We start from the raw sequence: 23,002 nt of genomic DNA on the forward strand, positions 1-23,002 counted from the left end.
CCATATAAGAACGCATCGAACAAGGACTCCTGATTCCACCCGCTATCGGCTGCCAATGTGCAGAATTCAATGGCGTAATCCGAGACACGCCGATTGCCCTGGCGAAATCCCATCAGTGCTCTCGCCGCCTCTCGACCGGGATTAGTGGAGTTGAAGATCTTGCTTAGAGTTTCTGTAAACAGCTGAACCGAGGAGCAGATGTGTGAGTTTCTTGACCATTCAGCTGTCGCCCATCTCTCTGCTCTGCCAGAGAGGTACGAAATCACGTACGCCACCTTGGAACGTTCTGTCTGGAAAGCTGGCGCATTCAACTCGAAATGAAGCCCACACTGAACCCGAAATGACCGACAGTCGCCAGAGTCCCCGGAAAATCTTTCGGGACGAGAGAGACGTGGCGGGACAGCAGGCGGGGAAGCAGAGGGAAGTGGAGCTGGAGCTGGAGCTGGGACCGGAGCTGGAACAGCACTCGGAGTGATGAAGGTGTCCAGACGATCCATGAGCCTTTGGACCTGAGTAGTCAAGAAACTAACCTGGCCGTGAATGCTCTCCTGGCGCTCCGACATCCCCTGCATCTCGAGGTGAACTGCATTAAATTGTTCCTCCGTCTGCTGCAGTAATGGTGCCGGCAGGACAGTGCGCCCGGAACCGGAGTCGGCTGAATCCATCTTATTGGCCAGTTCGTACTGTAAGGAGTGCAGACAGGTGTGTGGATCCAATCGCACTACTCGGAGACACAAGAAGGTGCAATTAACCAGCTTTACTGTAGAATATTGGTACACGTCATGGCAGTCCAAACACGGGTACAATAATTCCACAGGAGACAGGCAGCGGCAGAGTTCGTAATCGTTCCAGTCCAAGGTCGGTACACGGGAGGGCAGTCGATCACAGGGCAGGGTATCCGGCAGGGAAAAGGCAGAGACGTAAACCGTTGCTGACAATCACCCGGTTAGAACACACACACGAGGGAGGGAGTGAGGAGTCTGAAACGAGAGGAGAGGTGAGTAAACAATAACAACAACACATAACAAGAATAAGTTATAAATCTCCAGCCAACTTAACTTAATAAACTGGGCTGGCCATAACATAAAACCATGTGATTGATGCTAGCTGAAGATTAGCCTGAATTGATAAGAGATGTTGTTTTTCTAAAATTGTGGCTTCGGGGTAAAGTGGGACAAATGCTGTGGGGTAAAGTGGGAGAGTGTCTCACTTTACCCCACCATGAAGCACAAGTTAAGTTTAGTCTTAAACATATTCTAGTGTTATATTGCATTATATATGTTTTATTTTTAATGTCAGAAACATTGTAGAAAAGCCATCATGCCAAGAAACTACACCAGGAAGACAACCTGGAGCCAAACCCCCCTCGCAGAGATGGAGAGTGCAGCCGCTGAGGTCATGCACGGAAAGAAGTCCTTGGCCTTGCTCCAGTTAAGTGGAGCATTTCCCTGGCATTTGAATACGCAGGGAAAAAACAATATCCCTGTCCCTGCCAATTGGACAGAGAAACAATGTGCAGGTAAGCTAGGGTGTGCGAGAGATCACATGAATCATAATAATCATAAATGTGCTTAATTGACCAATCCCCATGATTCTGTTACTAGTCCGATATTAGTGGTTGTCAATCTAGCTGTCGGTATTTTAGCCATTACAACATGTGTTGTTATGGTAGTTTTAAAGTGGAAAAAGTAAGTGGACAACTTTACCCCGTAGCTGGGGTAAAGTGGGACAGAAGATTACTTTTTTTAAAACAATCATATTTTCACTGCCCTTTGTCCTGAAGACATTCTGATCATTTCCATTGCTAGAAAACATCCTGAATTAATGGGAAATGTGTAAATATTACTGATATATCATTTTAGCTCGCCTAGAGGGGAGCAAATGTAAAAAATGTCCCACATTACCCCGCTCTCCCCTAAGGCCGTATGGTGTGTCGTGGAGTGTCATAAAAATGTCAAGGGTACAAACATCAGGCCGAAAAGATCAGGGAAGGTTTTTTCGTCTTCCTGCCTGAACGACTATAATGGTATTTGTCCCCATACTAGACCTCCGTAGTCATGGCTACAGCAATAAACACATGTTGTTGAACAAATCATGGTTACAAGAAATAACAATGATCAATTTTAAACACAACATTAACGCCAAAAGGTCCTGTGTTTTATCAACCCATCCATCCACCCAAATCATCTTCTTCACTCGACTACTTCCTTTGCTCCAGTCATAATTACTACGGCTGCTAGGGGGCGCCTAACAATGACACTTACCTGGTTTGTATGAAGTTGCTTGCACAGACGACATGTGTCTTTTGTGAAGGAAGGTTTTCAATAATTCACTTTATTTGTTTTGGAAAACACTGTACAAAAAAAACATATTTGCAAAGAAGAACAGGCTTCAGGAAGTGCGATATAATTAAGTCCGTAATTGAGTAGTAATTTAAAGGTGGGGCCAGAGGATTCAGACCGTATAAGGTATAGCCAAACTACTCTCAACGTTAAAACGGAAAAATATGCCTGATAAAATGTTTGATCTGTGCATTCTTGCGCCATCTGCAGGACAAGAAGGCACGTTCACCTGAAACCTGCAGGTAGAGGGAACTGCCGGTTTAGATTCTCTAATCTCGAATCTTCTCTGCCAGAAGATATTTCTTTATGTGGGTTTCTTATGATGGTTGTGAAAAACTTTGTTGAAGACACCATACAGTGATGCACATAATTGTTTGTCCACTTATTTATTGTGGGTTTTTCCTTTAACATGTCTCCTATATGTGTAACAAGTCAGTCTTGAAAACCAGATCGTTTATTGTTAATGTCTATTATGATTTACCACATTGAGATAGCTGTAACTGGATTCCAGTCTTAACAATCCATGGGACCAACATACAGCAGAGTCCTCCAGTAAAAATTAGACACCTCTTAATTTAACTCTTTCAGTTTGCATAATCCCATTCCCCTGCTCTCCTGGCACGCACAGCCCCTCACATGTGGCCCACCATCTTTTCCTGAGAGTGCAGTTCTAAAGAAGGCCCCTGCGGGAGCCGGACTTATCTGCAGGCCCTGGATAATGGATGATGAAGATCCGACTCCATCATGGCCACCAATCTGCTCGAGTGAGAGCTCCTGGCCCCAAGCACTGGCAGGCCCAGCACAGCGCAGAGTTCGCTCAGAGCCAGCACACACTGATGGTTACTTACTAACCCTGGGCCCAGATGCCATGGCATCTGCCCCCAAATACAACGTAATGCTGATGCCCTGTGGGGCCTGGTGGACTGGCTGGCTGCCCAAAGACTGGAACCAGTCTGTCTCCCAGGCTTATGGATCCTTCCTCGACAAACTTCAGGATCTGTTGACATTTATGAATGATGTGAAAATACCTTTTGTTGATTGATAAGACAGAATAACAAACATTCAAATTAATTTAATTCATAGATCAAGATTTTACTTTTTTCCATAAATACGTTGACAATTTGTCACGTTTTTTTTAATCCTAAAAACAAAACTCCAGCAACACCTTAGAGGATATCAGTCCTGTAAATGTTCCTGATTTTATCTTTAATCAAAACTCATGAAGACTTGAATTATTCTCTGAGAAATCAATGTAAATGTTAAAAAACATCAGACAATGTTAAAGAAAGAGATACACATTTCATAGATGTACCCATTTACACTGATCTAGACCAAAATCGAATGAGTTCTCTCTTGACCAAAGCCCCATCCTTCCAAATTTTGGGGAAATCTGTAATAGTTTTTGCATAATCATGCTGAGAATCTGCTGAGGCCTGAACTTCATTGCTCAAAATTGGAGGGGGGTGAGAATTCCTAGTTCTGATTAGTTTGTTTTTAAATATGAATGAAGGCCTTTGTGAAAGTTTAATCTGTGATGATGCACATGTGTAGCTCGAGGCGTTTTGGACTGGTAGATGAAGCTCTCTTGGCTATAATGCATGTTTGGGATGTGGCCAATTTATGCCACTCAAACTAATAAAGTTAATGAATCCTTATTTTCACATCAGGCAAAACATTTGGCCTATCAAACATGGAATTACATAACACTTTGTTTATCCTACTAAACAAAATGGGTGTGTGGTTCCAAGAGTAAAATAGACAATAGAAAACTGAATATAACTTTTGTTTATCGTGTTAATTTTCAATACCACATCCATACACATTACTATAAAAGTGTAAACTTCCTATTGTCATATATATAATGTATGGTGAATATAAAGATAAAAGCGTCTGTCATTTTTTTTGTTTCCATTAGATTATGTGATGAAATGAAAATATATATCGGAACAGAAAGATATTGACAGCTTTGAAAAATGATCATATATAGATTTGGAATATTGATCTCCCTTTTATAATTGGCAGTATCTCAGGGTCAACACTGCTACTTTAATCCATAGCAGTGCTTTACGGGTTTATTTTATACTTCCATTACATTAATCCCCCCCACACCGCCCCTCCCGTGGTCTTCATACAGTTAATAACAGCCTGATGAAATGGATCCAGTTCATTCATCAAAACTACACTGACATGGCGGCACTAACCCCAACCACACAAACACATACATTTAACTCTTCAGTCCTGGAGGCCTGACACAAATAAAGATGTTCATTTAAAGTAAAGACCTGAATCTTTTTCAGACACAAACTCTGGGAAGTGACTTGAAATGTGGGTGTTTTGCAGAGTTTACCTTTCAAATATGAAGGGCGCAGATGGACATTTTCTGGAACGGATGCGTTCAGAACAACAGGGAAATGTCTGGAACTTTTAGGCGAGAGTTGAAGTCTGGGTGGAGCATGAATCTGGCAGGAGGACAGGGTGTATAAATTCTGCCGTGGAAAGACAAGTCCACTGACGCTGGTGTTCTTGAATCTCGTTGTCGCTGTCTCCTATGAGATATTTGTATATTGTTTCACATCCGCCGCTTGTTAGAAGTGTATCCACATGTTCACACGCTCGATGTGAGTTTTTTGGACATTTTCCTCAAGCATTCTCACATGGGCTCATGCTGACATTTCACCAGGGAGCTTGCAGGAGCAGTTCCTGAATATGTCCAGACAGACTGAATTGGACAGTCGCATCCTTACATATAGCAAACCTCCAAAATTGTTTCAAGAAGCTAGCTTTTCTTTTGCTTTGCACGTTTGACTGATCCGACAGAGCTGTGGCTCTTGGTTACATGATCTTACTTTGACAACCCACAGTAAAAGTTGCTGATTGAGAGTCATCTTCAGAATGTGACTCATTTGACTTTGTAACTGCGATGTATAAGCTGTATCTGTTTCCATAATTTTGTTGACCCCCCCGTCGCAGCTGTGAGTCTCCCTCCACAGAGCTATCATGCCTGCAGAGGAAGAGGAGTTCAAGGATCCATCAAGCAAACAGCGGCTGGCCTCCGTCTCTGCAGAAACCTGCTCTGGTGGTCAGAACCGGTCTATTCACACCATGACTGAGCTAATGAGAAAGGCCTTGTGTGTGTGTGTTTGTGTGTGTGTGTGTGTGTGTGTGTGTGTGTGTGTGTATGGCTCTCGTCCAGCTCTTCTCCATCCAGGTGGTTTGATTAAACACATCACTAACACATTGTCTCTGGGTTAATTGAGGGGGTCTAAGAGAAATAGTGAGGGGTGGAACCACACAGAGTGGAGGTGAAGCATTGTCGGGGAGTTGTGTTTTCAGATACACTATGAACGGATCAGAATCCAGAGAAACACACACTCTGTGTTTTTCTGCCCTTTGCTTTTCTCTCAATGAGTGATAAGAAGAAGAATCTGATGTTGTCCTGCATGAAAAGAAATAACCTTTGGTAATGTCACTTGCTTTGGAGTCTGAGTTAGTGTCATCTGTCGGTGATGTTTGGGTGTAACCTTTGAGAGGACATTTGTCCATAGATTTTTTCAGATATGACATATCCAGAAAATTGGGTATGGACCATTTCGAGAGTTTATCTTTCACATATGAAGAACAGAGCTGGAAAAGGTCCATGTCAAACACTTTCACAGCAACGGGATTATTTCTGGATCAGAGCACGCAGGAGGCAGAACAGGTTTTGGTGGCAGCACATCAATAGAAATCGGCCTACATCACCAAAAGTGATAGATGTGAAGATGTGAAGATGTTTTGTGGACATGTCATATTTTTGGCTCATTTGTGAAGCACAATGAACAGTACTAACCTGTATGAAAAGTGCTCTACAAATAAAGTTTAAATGAACATCACTCTAAAGGACCACGACCTTGGCATTATGACTGTATAGCCGAAGTTGGCAGCCAGACAAGGAAACCTGGTTCATAAATTTTCTGGCACTTTCCCAGCCTGATAATCACACTAAATTACCAGTTTGCTTTACTTTGTTATCAGTCACAGTACACTGTTCGTGTTAATACTATTCTCAAGTGATTGTTGTTTTGACCTAATTAATCAGAATTGAGTGACACCTGTCATGTTATTCAATGTACTTTTCTTACTCATCACTGATTTAAGGAATTTCTATAATTTATTGACAACCTTAACAGCAGCAGTATTGATCCTTTGCAGACTGGAAATTAATATATTCCTATTAAAATTTGACATTTGTCTCGGGGGCAGGAGCACTTCATTCTCTGAAATAGTTTTTGAGATATAACACATTTTGAATCAAAGCTGACTGCGATAATTACAACAAATAGGGGGACGTAAATGACCTAGATAATATAATAACATCTCAGATGGGAATATAAATATGTAATAATAAGGTATATGAATCAGCATATTTGTGTTGTGAATAGGTTTATAGGTCATGGACCAGTCATCTGAAAAACAGGTTAGAGCTGCTGAACCTGAACATGAAGCGCAATCAATTGTGCAATGCATTTTTGTGAATAAATATATATTTATATTGGTATTCATTATATTATACTTGATTTATTTGTGTTTTAATATACCATTACAATGATACTATGATCATTTTACTGGCTCTGCAAAGGTAAATGTAGTACCCCATTGGTTTTGCTAAGTTTTCCAACAGGAACAGGTTTGACAACTAAGCAGCACACCAGCATGATGAAAGAGAGCCTGTCTCTCTCTTTCCAAGGACCACTCGGTGTTTGCTTTTACCTGTGAGCTTCACATTCCAGCCCTTCAGGTGACAATGGGAACAGGAGTCCTACCGTCAGCAGGTATGACCTCAAGAATAAGAACCTTGTGAACTTTGAGGTTCAGGGAGGTGGTGGAGTCTGTTCAGGGGGAAAAACTCTGACGGGTTTTTCCGCTGATGAGAAGAAAGTAAATACTGTAGAACGACCACTTTAAGGGCAGCAGCAGTGAAATGAAAATCATGCTGTATATACCCCAATAACGAAATGCTAAATTTTTCTAATTGAAATCTCATTAGACGTTACTATCCTACCATATGATCCTAAATCATTTTTGATTAAAATAAGCCTTAAGTTGTGTCTATAGTTCTAAAGGTGCAGAGATACTTGAGAAAAGGCACTTTTTGATCTATGCTTCACGACATCACTTACACGAAATCTTATGATGGGGAATCATGTCTTGATCAATATCAGCTCTATTATTTGAGGATGTATCTTGGAAAATGTGTATTTTGCACCTTCATTTTGTTGATGTTGACCTGTGATTTTTAACTGTTCAACTCCAAAATGTAATCATCTGGAGATAAACTCCCAATTAATATTCACACTAAGTTAATTGGAGATCTGTACATGCATTGTTGAGTTATTATGCACGTACACACTTTTTTTCAAAAAAGTTGTAAAGTGAATTCCTGAGGCCTCTGGTCGACTTGACTCTGGCAACACTTATACATTAGCAACCCAGATGTACCTCTAACTATTTTTTATTTTAATATTTGTCTGTGTGTGCTGAGGGAGACAAGTGTCAAATCATATTCATAAATTATTCCCGGAGTCTCTCTTGAAAATCCTGCCTACTATTTATGTGGTACAACTGGGAAAATGAAATGTCTTGCATGGCTCGTCTCTGTGTGCTCACCTTCTATGAATGCATAGAGGGGTGTGAGAGAACAAATTTGTCACGTTACAAAGCACACAGATCGCAGAATACTCATTAATTACTGTGTGAAATTATTGAGTATCGCTGCGGCCGGCGAGCGCAGTGAAAGACTTCATATATTCATCTGCAGACATTTACTTTAGGGCTCCACAAATTGGTTTATTCAGCCGAGAGTAAGTTCTCACACTTATTAAGTGCTTGTGGCATTAATCTCTCTTTGTCCAATTAGGAGTCACGTTTTCTATATGGCACTGTCAAGATCAGTGTCAGTGAGAGGCTCCAGCTGGCGAGTGCACCCTGCTGAGATGGAGCGACGCAAAGCTTTTAACCCAGAAACACCTTCATATCACATCAAAAGTCAGCTTGTCCTCATAAAATAATTGATAGAGGCTAACACAGAGTGTGTATCACATAGATACATGCAATAACTGTATTGTCTTTTTGAGCATCCAATTACCCATGACAGTGTCCATGTTGTAAAGTTACTGAAGGTCCTTTAGAGGAGCAAATGTGTGGTGGCAACGACAATATCTTTAATGCCGCTGTTTTTGATATTTGTCGGTAGTTGCTTTAATTTTATTTGTGATTTTACGTCTCCACACATCTCCGCTTCCTCCAATTTTACAAAAAAGCTCACATACAAACAGTGGCTTTTCCCGCATTCGCAGCATCAAGATATGGAGCCGGGGTATCGATTTCCTGCCGATCAACGTGTTCGGCCAATCAGGAGTCATTCTCAGCTGTCAATCGTGACATCTCAGCCCATTTTAAAATAATTGAATGACTAATTCAAACCAAGCTTTTCAGAAACATGAACACATGAACATACACCAGTGTGACAAGAACTGATCCATCTTTGAGAACAATTTATTTAACACGTACTGATTTTTCTTAGTTTGGTCCCCTATGTTAACATGAGTTAGAAACTCAAGGTAATATTGTAAGATGGCTTTAATATTACTTTTCTTGCATGCAGCCTGTTGACATAATTGTTTTCTACAATATTACATCACTCAAAACCAACATACACTTCCTGTCCTTGCAGCCTGGAACTGTGATAGTTCTTTACAAAAACAACAGTGTCAGCTCTCTTCATGAAGACTTCCCCTTACTTCAGCAGGGGTAAGTGTCTGCTGCAGTCAACTTAAATGAGAAATGTCGGAATTTCTTTAGATTTTCTGTCAGTGTAAAACAATTAAGTTAGATATAAATATCAGCATATAGTCTATACTATAGTGTATACAGTCATTGTTTAATGTGGAGCTGGGACACGATCTTGGCTCTGTTCAGGCAGTGTTTACGTGCTTGTAAATTTGGCTGCTGACACTGCTGCTTGTTTTTGCTGAACCTGTTAGAGACGCTACAGTGGGGTAATTGTCCCTTTGGATAATAAATGTGACAACAACAGTGTTCCTGATTACACAGGGTATTTTACAAGAACAGGCATGTGTCGCCTCAGTATCTGTACAGCTCTTAACTTTAGATTTAGCTGAATCTTGTGGTTATGTGCACTGCTTTCCCTTGATTACCTAGACAGCGGTGGTTCACCATTGTCCTGACCAAATACATAAATAAATATAGACTGTTTAGAAATGAAGCCAAAATGACCCACATAAGAACGCTACCATCCTTCACTCTTCACCCTCTACTGAACTGGACTGTAAAGATGGACAACGTGAAGGCTCCTGAAAAGTAAGCACCTTGATCATCCCCCTGGTGATTGGCTGCAGCATAGATCATAAACCTTGTCTCCTCCATGTTAGCAGATGGTCGACGGAATAAACTAAAAAGTAAAATAACAGTTCAAATAAATGTTTCTCAAAGATGGTGTCAGGCATTTTGGGTTGTTCTTATCACATTAATTTGATGTGTATCGGCGGTACCGCAACACTGCAGCTCACTTCCCCTGATCACTACTCTGCAAATGACTTCATCAATGTAAGATGTGTTCGTATCCGAGATATTTTGGCTTCAGTTCCGGATAGCGGGAGGAAGTGGAGACGTGTCGTCCATCTTTATACAGTCTATGTTTGGCAGAATGAAATAATAAATTGTGTGGACAACAGAGCATGAGAAAAGCAGAGTCAGATTCATTTCATTATCACTGCACAAAGTGAGAGCATGTTTCACTTACAGATTGAGAGGACTGATGTTTCCAAAAGGTCCTTGTGGTGACCTTGTTCTTTATTATTAAAGGGTAGCGTAACAATGGAAATACACATGATACTCTTTTACAATGGTTTTCCCTTTTTTTTTAAAATCCCACTCAAATTACATTAATGACCAATGAAGCCCCATAATCAACTATTCACCCGAGGTCAAGGAGCTAGAAAATTCACAGAAAATAAGTGAGTTGTTTGATGACTAAATTATCTGAATAATTTATCTCTGTTGAAAAAAGAAAAAGTCTCAAGTTGTACTCAGACTGAGAGGCTACAGTATAATGTCTCCCAGAATTCTTCACACAGCAACACATCATTTAAAAATCCTTTAAATAACAATCAATAGATTAAATTCTTAATTATTAAATACTTTCCAACATTGTCTTTTCTTTTTTTAACTATTATAAGTTTGGCTTACAAAGTCCAAGGATTAAATTTGCTTGTCAGTGTCTTCTCCTTTACATTTCGCTGCCTAGGATATTATTGCACTCATAATTGGGAGTCAGCACTCTCAAATACACTGTTGGTGTAGAGTTAGATTTTTGCTTTAACCAGAGGCTGAGGGGAGAAGCTCCAGGCATACCCCTCCTCAGAGGGGCTCAGTATGAGAGCTGAGTGGAAGTCCAGTGGGGATGGTGGCTCAGACCTCCGACTCCAGGCTGGATACCCTGCCCCAGGGCTTTGGCACATAGGGACTGTTAACTCTCCGTGCCACCAGCACCTGCCTCCGCTCTCTGCTCCCAAGACCTTGGTCCTCTCTCTTTCCTGTGCCATCATAGGCCCCAAACATATTGTTGTGGTAAACCACCTGTCTGTCACTCATACGAGGCAGCATTGCTGCATTTTCAGGGCGGTGGCTTGTACAAGGAAACATGTGGCACATGTCCTTGGAACCATCATACAACTGGGATGGTCCCTGGGCCAGTGGCCCCACATACACTGGTAAGTCTGTGTATGAGTTCAGGTAGGTTGAGTAGTGTCTGTGCACCACTGTGGAAGAGGAGCGGCGCAGGGCAGCGGCATTCTGCAGGATGGCTTCCCTGTACGAGGGAAGCCGAGTAGAGTCAGAGTACTTGAGCTTTTGCTTATAGGGATAGGACCCCATGTGGGCGGGGTCCAAGTACGCAGGCTCAGCAGCCAAGGGGTAGCAGGACAAGTTGTGCCCGAGACTGCTGTATAGCTTGTGGGGTTTTGGGTTGGCCACAACCACCCTTGGAAACAGGTCAGGCATGTCTACGCGGGTGGAAGGAGATGTGGATGTTGAGGGCTTTGTTTCATCCACCTGATGGATCCTGTCATTGCCCCATGTGGCTCTGAGAAATGAGGCGCGGCGGTTGAGTTTGTCCTTCCCCAGGAGTGGTACATCATCCATTTCGGGCTCAAGATAAGACTTCATACAGGAGTTGCAGCTGTTGCTGCTGCCAGGATAGTGTCTTGCAGTGCAGGAAATGGCAGCAGCATCAGGGGCATGGTTGTTCAAGAGGTGGTTGGCCCTTAATTCAGCAAGGCAGGATCGAGGTTCATCATAGTCACCTCTCACTCTGGGGTCTGCAGCATCAAACACGTAGGTATGGGACCTCCTCTGTCGGCTCACACAGTCAGGAGGGTAGCTAAACTTCCTCTTCAGTGGCCCTTTGTGCTCCACGTAGATATCGGGGACCTGAAACTCCCTGTAAGGAACAAAAGGGGACGTTGGGTGCCGATGCTGGTTCTCCACATACAGCCTGCTGCTGTGGTAGGGGTTAGCTGAACCAGAGGGAGCAGGGTCCCTCATTGCGATGTGAGGACTACTGAGGCTGGATATGGGCAGAGTCCTCTCTACGACGTGCTGATTGCTGCGCGCAGGTAGTGTGTAGCGGAGTGGGGTGGGCCGAGTTACCACACAGGGATTTTCGAGGAGGGGCTTGGCAGAGGTGTCCCCATAATGAATTGGGAAAGTGGGTGTGAGGGCTCTCTGGGGGTACGGTGAGTGATTGTCAGTGATGCTGGAGATGTAGGGTAGATGGCTGTGGTTCATGTCGGTGGCTGTCACTCTTGGTGGAAGGCCAGCCCGCACATTGTCGGCCCCCCGCCTGCTCCAGTTCTCTAATGTTTTTGTAGCGTTGTCTAGAGAGTTCTCCACTCTGGCAGAGGACACCATGTCCTTCGCTGTCTGTAGCATCTTTAGCATATTGGCTTGTGAATAGTTGGTGGTGATGTCTGGACTCTGCATGCTTCCATTGCGGTCGGTGTGCTCTACTCCACTGAAGCAGCTGTAGATGCCCTGCAGACAGACGGAACAGTGGCTTTTAAAACCTTGGAGTAAATGATACCAGAGTTAACCCAAACCTCTACAAAATTCCCAAATGCTTTCAGTCAGTTACTGTGATTTATCATGGTTTCTTAAAAATGTGTCTATTTAAAACGCTAAACAGAAAACCATTATTGCAGATCTAGATTTAATGTTGTTTGTGGTAGTTGTATGTTTGATTTGGAAAATGTTGTTTGCACACATCAAATTAAGGCAATTTAAATTAAATTTGCCAGGCAGCACGGCCATCACAATATTTTAGCAACTATCCATGAAATCCTTTTATTGCTTTCAAGTAATTTTTTTTTATTATATTCTTTAATATCGCTGTCCCTCAGTGGTTACAGTCATATACCGATATTTCTGAAGCTGCAGTTTTGAAGGATAACTGAAAGAGACAGTGAGCTTTATACCTGCATTTGCTCATGCAGCGAGGCCGTCACCCATGTTACTGTTACATTATCCGACACTTCTCTCTGTACAAAGTGCTTTGTTGCTCGTATGGCATTTAGATTACTGTAATATGAAAATATCTATAGAGCATGCATTGAGTTGGTGCTATAAATGGAGCTCTAATCAACTCATGTTGTATTGTCCATGCTGCTACAGTTACCACTTAGTCATCATGCAGGAATAATTTAGATTTGGCATAATATTTGCTGATATGAAAGCATTCATTTAACAGAATAAAACATTGTAGAAAAGATGTGCGTCTATGTTTATATTTGTGGAAAAAACGTTTTTGGTTATTTCCGTCAGTTATTAAATGTTGTTATGTATACAGTTTGTTTGTTATGTTTATGGTTAAACTGTAAAATAAACTGTTTCAATAATTATTTAATAATTTATTGTCAGAAGAGTTTGATACGAAATCTTAGGAATCATTGCCAAATTTTCTCTAAATGCATATTGGCCAATATATCGGTATAGAAATTCTTTGCAGTCTGCAGTTTTTCTCATGTGACTACTACTTACTCTGCTGATAGCCAGGAGGAAGTCAAGCTCTTCTGATTTGCGGACCGAATGACGTAGTTTCCAGTACAGCAGGTGTTCCCACGCAAAAACCAGAAGACTCAGGCCCATGGCCACCAGGAGCATGTAGAAGACCCCCGCCATGTTGTCAATGTCCAGCTTACTGCTCATAACCTCTTTCTTCTCATTGCGGCAGATGCCCGTAAGCCAGACGGTCTGGAGCTTCTGTGTGTCACCTGAGAGCGAGCAGCACAGAAATATAGGCTTAAGTCTTATTTGCAAAACAAAATCATTGTTGGACTTTTAAGTGAATAATTAAACACCCGAGATAATGGAATTTTCTCAAATATTCAGCAACCATAAAATAACTACTCAAAAGTTTAGTTTGTCTGTTGTGATTTAGCTAAATGATTCCTGATAGATCTGTGTGATGCTAAAAATAAATATTAATTTAATTAAAAAAAAAAATTGTTTACGTTTGCCTGAAAATGTTTATATGGGCAGTACAGGCAGCCCCCCACCAACCAGTTAGATGTAATGTGAGTTGGATGCATAGATCCCGCCCTTTCAGGCAGCACATTACACAAACAGAAATGAAAACATTTCCACAATCCAAATTTTACATTGTTCAAACAAACAAAAAATAGAACATTTGAAAAAATCGAATTCCGTGTTGAACTGATAACCCTTACCCAGAGCCTGACAACCCTTTTTATCTTAATCTAAGTCAGCAGCAGTTTCTTGCCAGTAAAATACATTAATAGATAGTTTAAGATAGATCAAAGTACCTCACAAGCTAAAAAAAAATGAAGGTAACCAGAAATATGGGAAAAAATTATGTTATTGCTGTTTTCAATTATGTTGTAATATTATGTTCAAATATTTGTCATATTCTCTTGTAAGGCTCCTTCCTCAGGTTATCAGGGCCCTAATGCCACCAGAACCCAAGATATCATTTCTACTTTGCCAATAACAAACATGGCAGTTGGGCACAGGATAGAATTTATAATCTGCTAATTTATCCAATTACTTCATATCTCAGAACACTATAGGCGCCATAATTAAGATAAAAGATTCGATTTCACAGCACTTAGTGTTCACACTTTCAGTCTGACATATCTGTGTAATCCCTCTTTCAATTTATTGCATATTACTGCAGCCGATGATTAGGCTTCTGCCAGAGGCTTCAAAACAACCTGCCGGAGGAGCTCAGGTTAACAGAGTAATGGCCACATCTTAAACCACCTCTGGAAAGTATAAGTTTTATGGACACACATTTATGATACGTTTGTCATTTAAATATCTTTGACTATAATAATATTGTGTACCTTGTATTCATATCCATTTCCACATTATGTTCTCTTTCCTAATGGCAGTAAAATGTCTCCTCATATTCGTTTATACTATTAAGGTTTATGTAGAAGGAACTAAAGCTATTATTCTCAAATTATTGGTAATAATCTTTGAAAATCAACACGCGCCCTGTGTGTATACGCATATAAAACATTACCATCAGCCAAGAACTGGAGCAGAGCCAGGTCGATGGGTCGTTTCCAGCGTGAATCCTTCTGCAGGGCAATGCCGTAACCAGTAGTAGCAAACACTTTGCCACTGCCAATGGTCACCAGCTTGCAGCCCTCATCTTTGCCAGCCATGTAATTCAGCACTGCAGCATCATAGATAAAGGCATCCAGCTTCCTGGAACAGTCAAGAAACAAACCTTCAGTCAAATGGCCTTCACTTAACCATTTGGCTCTGCTTCACTTTTTCAGTTCTGCTGTATGCACAGTATATAATATACATCACATCGCTTGGCAGACACCTACCCTGTTTTTAAGCTGTTAAGGGCATCCTCTACTCCCTTCTGGTTGTATTTGACCATGTGGGAGTGCATCTCGGGGTAGTTACTCCTTATGTTACGTTCTGTGCTGCCATTTGGGACCGTACCAAAGCGGAATGGAGGGTACTGCTCCTGTGGCTTTTGAAACTGTCAAGAGTGGAAAAGTAAGGATTGATGAAGACAAAATGATCTATGATATAGATTCTTTGCAAACTGGAGAATAGAAATAGTATTTTATTTCCTTCTAAAATTAATGAACAATATCGTTTTGATCATTTTAGAGACCTTGGCATGAGCATATGATCGAATTCAGTTTATCCTATTACCCTGATGGTTGTTTGATTTGTCATTTAAATGTGTCATCCTCTTTGCCCAGTAGAAAAGCGCTGAGCTTCTAATACAATGACATTCACCTCATTGGTTGTTTTGTGATTTCTGCCTCAGCTCTCAAGGGCTTTCATGCTAGTTATCATGGTGCCCTCTTGCCCTGTTAATTTACACATCTAATACGACGATTCAAAGACCTGACAATCAGTAATGAAGTCTGTGTCCAAAGGGATCCGAGTTCCCTTCATCCTTTTTCTTGTCTGCAATACTAAATTAACTCCTCATTTTATAATTGTGCTTTTGGCAGCACTACATGCATTTAATTAGCTGTGGGGACAGGAAGTGGCACAGGGAGGAAGTACCGACACAATTGCACTTTTTCATTAACCTTATGCAGGCACTTTGTTATCAAACTGTGCGCAATCTATCAAGGTCAAGTGTATATGTATAGACCTAAAATCACAAGTTTGTCCTTTCACAGTCTGAGGAAACATGCAACTTCCTCCTCCATGAGTAATAGCATGGGTTCTTCTAAAGAACAGACAGAAGTAGCAGTTTTTACAGCCACGGACTACAAAGGAAAGACACTACAAAGAATTGGGGAACAGAATGACGAAAATACACAATACAATCAAGCTTTTCCTCATAGTCATTATAGTCATTATAAGACAATGGCACAGTGCCTAGACAGAACGAAAAGAGAAATCAATGCTGAGATTTCTCCCCTGTTCTGCAGAGAAAGGATACTGTACTCTGAAATTATGATTAATGACTAGATTTAGACAATTAACATGATTTGTGTTGGTGAAATAATAGATTGGGGTCATGGTTGAAAGAAATGATTATTATTGGATGCATATCTGTGGTTTCAAGACACTTTGAGTGTGTGCTACCACCTAACATCTGAAAGATTGTGCAGTGCCAAAGACATCCTGCAATTTTTAACCTTGGTGTCTCACAAGGAACGGCGACTATCTGCAAGACAATAACAGGTCCCTATCAAGGAAAATGTCAACATTGTTTGTTTGAGCGAATGGCCTATGTTGTTGTTTTACTGGTGAGGACAGTGAGGTAGATTGAGCTACCTGGTTTAATTTTGACATTGTGTCACTAAAACATTTCCTCCAAACAGCTTACTGATAGACAGAGATAGAGTGTGTCGCTGACAAATGTTGGGCGATGTCAGAGTCAACATGATGTGTAACCCCGTCACAAGGACTTTATGATAAGTGTCTGTTCTGTGGGGATGAGACAATCATCTGCCTTAACACAGCGCAGCCTCCTAAGATTCATTTTCCATCACTCTCTCCTCTGATACAAGGTCACTTTCTATGGCTCCATCTTGTTCCTCATTTACATTTACTTAACCTGGGGGGTTCAGCACAGTTGGACAAACAGCAATCCAACCTTCCATTCCCAGCAGGCTGCCACGCAGGATGCTCCTCAATAATCTATGGACTTACTGTTGAAACAGCTCTGCCTCTTTTTCTTCATACCGGGTTAATGTATAATGAGACGAGAAGTGTAAATGGCTGCCAGAATAAAAATGAGCTTGGTCTTTTCCTCAAATGCCTCCCTAATCCTTTCAGTCGCCTGCAGAGCAAAGAGTCTACAAATTATTTCTTGTGCTGACGGTTTAACTTGGATTTACTTGTCAATATTCGTATAAAACATGTCCTCAGGCCAGAAAAATATGCAAAAGATACCAGAAATTATTATCACTGTCTGCCCCAGAAAATCCTCTTGTGTGTTACATTCACAGTCTTTTCACAGTCATCTCTATCTTAAGAGTCTGGGGATGGTATTTAATTTCAACACTGAACTCTTTTGTAGTTGTTCTTAAAAGCAGGGTCCAACAGAACCGATAGCTCGATGGCCCGATCGTTTGATGGAACAGATGGTTTGGTCCAGTCAAAGTTTACAAATGGCAACTGACCAGTTGTGGACTGGGTGTCCAAATTCATAAATAATGTGGTATGTTGAAGGTAAATGATTGATCAGATTTACTGTTAATCTGCTTTTTATAGTGTTAAGACCCAAAACATGACTTTAATAGAGTGTCCATCTCATATAGCAGAACTATTAATACTAATTTACTAAACTAATAATGTATTTTATATGTAATCTTTGATTATGTACATATTTAGCTAATGTATTATAGTGTAAGGGAATAAACAAATTGCATTAAGTGTTGCAGTATAATGCCGGTATAATTATTCAATTTTTTGGGGGGCTGCTGGGGCCGGACAATTATGATCTAATTGGAGAAAGAGATGAGTCATAGGGGACAGTTTACCATTTCTGGATCTTTGCCATCCATAGCCCAATCTAGAAAAGACATCTCCATGTTTTTCCTGAACTGTACATCACAAGCTACGCACACACACGCAACAGAATGTTGACGTCTGTTTCAAAACTCTGTACCTTTTTGTCACTCAGTCCAGAGACAGTGTCGATGTATTGCTCTTGGATCATGAAGGCTGCCAGGTTGGCTGTGTAGGAAGCCAGGAAGATTACGGCAAAGAAAGCCCAGACCAGGACCATGATCTTACTGGTGGTGCCCTTTGGATTCTCAATTGGCACCGAGTTGTTGAAGACGATTCCCCACAGCAGCCACACTGACTTCCCAATCGTGAAGGTGGGACCTCCGGGTTCTGAGGAGCATGGATCAAAATTTGAAAGTTAGTGTATGGTAGACAATAATAGAGGAAAAATCCCCATGGTCCAGTTTTGAATTGTCTTCCATGACCCCTCAATTAATTTCGCCTTAATGTCTGAGCGAGTCGATTTGGATATTTGCAATAAGTTTTCCTGCCAGCCCCAGAGTAAAATATCTATCCTTTGATAAAGTTAGCCAATGTGATAATACAGCTGGACAAAGACACGCAAAAGTTATAACATGTGATTGGTATAACAAGGACATCACATATATTTTAGTCCCTTTTTCTTGTCGATCTCACTTTAAACCTTGTATATTCTAATTTATGTATTAGACATAAAAAATAATATTCTTCTCACCCTGTCCTTCCTTTTGTGTGTATTTGGTAAATTTTTTTGTGTAGATATGTGACTAAGGTTTGACCGAGCTCAGGCGTCTCTGTCCCTGCTGACTCCGTGAGTCGAGCTGCTGTAATTTTGACAAACGATCAATGTGTCCCAGAGGCAGTCAGCGCAAGTCGATATGTGGTACAAAATTAGATCCAGATGCAGGTGACCTGAGGTAGATTTTCAGTGCAAATCAGAAAATGTCAGCTTTGCCAACACAGTAAACAGCTCCTGCGTCCTCAGCTTGAAATCAAATGTCAGCAGAATTGTCTAATGAAATAACAAATAACACATAATTACAGTGAAGCAGTTGCTGAATGAAATCTCAGTGATAAGACTAAACTAAATCAGTTTATTTAATGTCCTTGTAATGCAATGAGAATAATGAGTCTAACAAAGATCTGAGCCACGAGTGTTGCGCCCCTCTGGCCTCATCTCACCCATTAAAATACATTTTATAGACCACACGGCTCCAAGATAAACCCGCTGTATCTCAATTTTCCAGGAATTGATCTGATATGTGGCTACTGAAAATAGGTTTAGATTTTCCCATGTTCTGTAAAGCCCCTCCAGTCCAGTATTTATTGCTCCTCTTTGTGTGAACTCGAGGATGCCAATCTTACAATGAATAAATAATGAGTAATAAGTAACACTTTGATTGGCTTCTCTTGTACGGTGGCCCTGAGAGCTCAATAAACTGCAACTTAAGAACTCAATTTGACAACACATGCGCTGCATTAAGAAAACACATTGAGAATACTCGCATCACTATTTGCAGGCTTATTAGAAGAAAAAGGCTAACACTAGGTTAATCGCACATGTATCTGAAAGAATATATGAATCATACTATCACGTTAGCAAAAACACTTCATCTCATTTTGAAAAAACACTGAGGGACAGCCAAATTCAACCTCTAACTTTACGAGTAGCAAACCATGGAAACAGCAAGAGTGTCCTGTGTAAACAAATCTGCTGAGAGTAGTTGGTTGTGTTGCAAGTTATGCATGTGTTGGAGTGTGTTGAGCTCTCAGGGCCACCATACTTTTTTCGGCATTATTGCAAAATTTAAGGGACGACTTGTGATGTATTACAATGTATATTTGGTGCACTATTCATTCACCATCATGCCAATGGGATCAAATCACATGGTGTATCTTGTGTGTTCGGATCCAATATGTTGATATGAAAAATTATTCTCTACTCATATAGACAATGATGCTAAAAATAAAAGCCAAACATGGGAAAGTTGAAGGACTAAAATGAAAACCCAAGCTGTGATGCTTGGGAGTCCACTTCACCTTCCATTTCATCGTTTGTTTTTGTAATATTTATGGTTATTGGTATTCCTTAAAATCCCTTGCTTTGAAAAGACAGATGTCGTTCTGATTTTTGTCTTAGTAATTTTTGCCTTCTCTACAAATTAATCAAAATATGATCAAACAATCCCTTGTTATCACATAAAGGACTTCTGTGCAGCCTCTTCTTCTTCTGTGGTGTTGTGCTTGTAAAGGGAGGATAAGCGGATGGACGGAGGAGCGAGGCGAGACTCACCTTTGGCACTGACCAGGCTGCGGTTGTACCCAACTGGACTGCAGTATTCAAACACAAACACTGTGATGGCCACAACGGTGAGACACATGACGAACATCATCACCCAAACCGCCGGACTGTATGGTTCTGCAGGGACGGAGGAGACGGGGGAAAGTCGGGTCAGAAGATCAAGACGCTTAAGATTCAAACGTCAACTCAACTTCAAGAAAAAATGTGCAAACTAGACCAAAGACACGTTTTACTACTAAAATCATGAACTTGTGTCAATGCATCAGCTTTGACAGGAGCCTTATTCCATCCAACAAATTAAAAATATAAAAAAAAATGTTGATTAAAAAAGCACATGGTACAAAAAGACAATTACAAAATAAATATTGGCGAAAACAATTTTTCATTCATGTCAAGTGCACACGAGTTGCTCACCTAAAAAGGCAGATGGTGAGACAGTCCCATTACTTCTGGCGACCATCACGCTGATTCCTGTCTCCACAAACGGCACTGAGAAGTCAATGATCTCCGAGCGCTCCTCGTTGATGGTCAGTGAGCCGATGGCCATGTCCGCCCGCTTGTAGAACACCTGTGGGGGGAGAAGAACCAGTAGAGTGGGGTAAGTGGAATGTGTGACTGTCTGACAGTATACTGGACATCTGCTGCTGACCTGTGAGATAAATCTCATCCATCAGTGAAGTCAACACACTCTGAGGGTGATTTACTCCCAGGACAGACCCACAAAACCGCCAGACAGACGATTGCTTGTAAAGCATGATCCGCCATCTAATCCATCTTTAATCCATTACACAGTATTGTAGTCTATACCATAATATACTAATATAGTGCAACATAATGGCTGTTGCATAAGGCCGGAAGTGGAACTGATCACTGAAGGCACTAAAGGTCACTGGTAGTCTGACAGAACAGGAGGTGATGCTATTTTTTGCTGATGTTTGAGCAGTGTTCTACCAACACAGATCAAACCGCTCTGTGATTCCCTTTCCTTGAATTTTCAGTCCCACCACATCACTGTTTTACATGCTGATGGAGGAGCTGGTAGATTTACAGTCCAGACACTCACAAGCTATAAACTCCCCTATAGAGGCTGATGCCTCATTGAGCCCAATAGCCTTCTGCTGTTTTTGAAAGAAAGTCAGAGAAAAAGGAGATAATGTTGTATTTTCCAACTCCTGAAGAGGAGCAATCTGGCAGTGGAGATTATTCACTGGGATGCCTACTCCTCCTTTTTGTACTATTCGTCCGGCACCGTGACCTTACCTTCAGGGGGTCATTAATCTTGACTATACATTGCTTTTCTGTTTTACCTCCAACAAAGGAGGCTTTATCTTCAGCCCTGTTCATTAGTTTGTTTGTTAGCAGGATTATGTTAAAACTGCTAGTCAGATATCCATGACACTTGGTGAGCGATTGGGACATTGATCCTTTTGGTGTGGATCCAGACAAAGAGATCCAGGAAATTGTTTTATCACTTATTCAAACTAGGTGTGGTAAAGTGTTTTTTGGCGTTGTCATTAATTTCCAAGGGGTTAATTCATGGATTTTGATGAAATAATCAGGGATATTTAGAAACTGATTTATTTGAGTATGTGTGATTTGATGCAGCTTGAATTTAAGGGGACTGTTGGGCCATTTATTATCAAAGTAAAGGTTCCAACTTTTATTTTAATTAATGTTTCTTCAATTTAACACTAGAGTTGGTCAAACAATCGGTTGTATTCTAATCACATAAAAATATATATCAAATCAAATCAAATCAAATTTTATTTGTATAGCCCATATTCACAAATCACAATTCGTCTCATAGGGCTTTAACATGGTGTGACATCCTCTGTCCTTAACCCTCAGCAAGAGTAAGGAAAAACTACTAAAAACCCTTTTAACAGGGTAAAAATGCGTAGAAACCTCAGAGAGAGCCACATGTGAGGGATCCCTCTCCCAGGACGGACAGAAGTGCAATAGATGTCAGGTGTAGGAAAACATCATCAAGATTAAAGTTTAATATATATCAAAAGATAAAAAGATTTTTATATATACATTTCATGCATTTGTAGGGTTAGGTGCATTAGCTCGCTTTACCACAGACTTTGGGCTTTTTTAACCTTATATTTCACAAAACAACCTACATCTGCATTAGGTGGTAAAAACAAAGAAAAACATTGCATTGTTTCCTTTTTCCCTTGAGGGAATAAAGAGGGATTAAAGTTACAATGTCAACATCCAAGAAAAACCCACATGCTAAAAAAATATGTTTTTGGTGTAAATCTTTCATCTGTAATATTTTCAATACAACACAATAACTGATCTGCCTCCACGATTAACCATGGCCAAGGATATAGGTTGAAAGCTATGGATGTTTATAAGGCATTCAATTTTCAGTGTTTCAGTATTATCAGAAACATCTGATCCAGCATTTTTGGTTTCATGAGTCTCATCCAGATTGTGATCATTATTCATAAAAATCATCTCCTGCATGAGACATCGTTATGAAAGTGTAACACTGTATTTCTGAGCTATTTTTAACAGGAGCAATGCAATATTAAACACCCTTCAAAAACTCAGATTTCAGAAATTATTTAAAAAATAGTGTCCTACTCTAATGCACTTAATGGAATATTTTCCTTGGTCTGCTAATAAGGAAAGTGTCTGCAAATTCAGTTCAGCATATTCAGCTTTTCACATGCAAGGCCACTGAAATAGCTGTAATAGAGCTAATTTAAAACTTTCAAATAACCTTTAGACTTTATCACTTGCTACATCACCATAACTACTCTCCTCATTTTCCCTCTGTGATATA

The 23,002-nt window shown here is 40.7% G+C and overlaps 1 protein-coding gene across 1 annotated transcript in view; it reads right to left on the bottom strand.

The window, feature by feature from the left end:
- Positions 1-10,811: 10,811 nt before the first annotated feature.
- The window catches only part of grin2ca (glutamate receptor, ionotropic, N-methyl D-aspartate 2Ca), a 46,473-nt gene continuing 34,282 nt past the window's right edge, over positions 10,812-23,002 (bottom strand). Inside the window, exons 6-12 of the mRNA XM_053443613.1 lie at positions 20,620-20,773; positions 20,197-20,322; positions 18,025-18,254; positions 15,260-15,420; positions 14,944-15,131; positions 13,437-13,669; positions 10,812-12,434 (exon numbers count right to left, since the gene is read on the bottom strand). Coding sequence (XP_053299588.1) covers positions 10,812-12,434; positions 13,437-13,669; positions 14,944-15,131; positions 15,260-15,420; positions 18,025-18,254; positions 20,197-20,322; positions 20,620-20,773 — 2,715 coding nt within the window. The remainder of the gene's footprint in view (positions 12,435-13,436; positions 13,670-14,943; positions 15,132-15,259; positions 15,421-18,024; positions 18,255-20,196; positions 20,323-20,619; positions 20,774-23,002) is intronic.

This window comes from Pleuronectes platessa, chromosome 16 (genome assembly GCF_947347685.1).
Source record: "Pleuronectes platessa chromosome 16, fPlePla1.1, whole genome shotgun sequence".
Lineage (NCBI taxonomy): Eukaryota > Metazoa > Chordata > Actinopteri > Pleuronectiformes > Pleuronectidae > Pleuronectes > Pleuronectes platessa.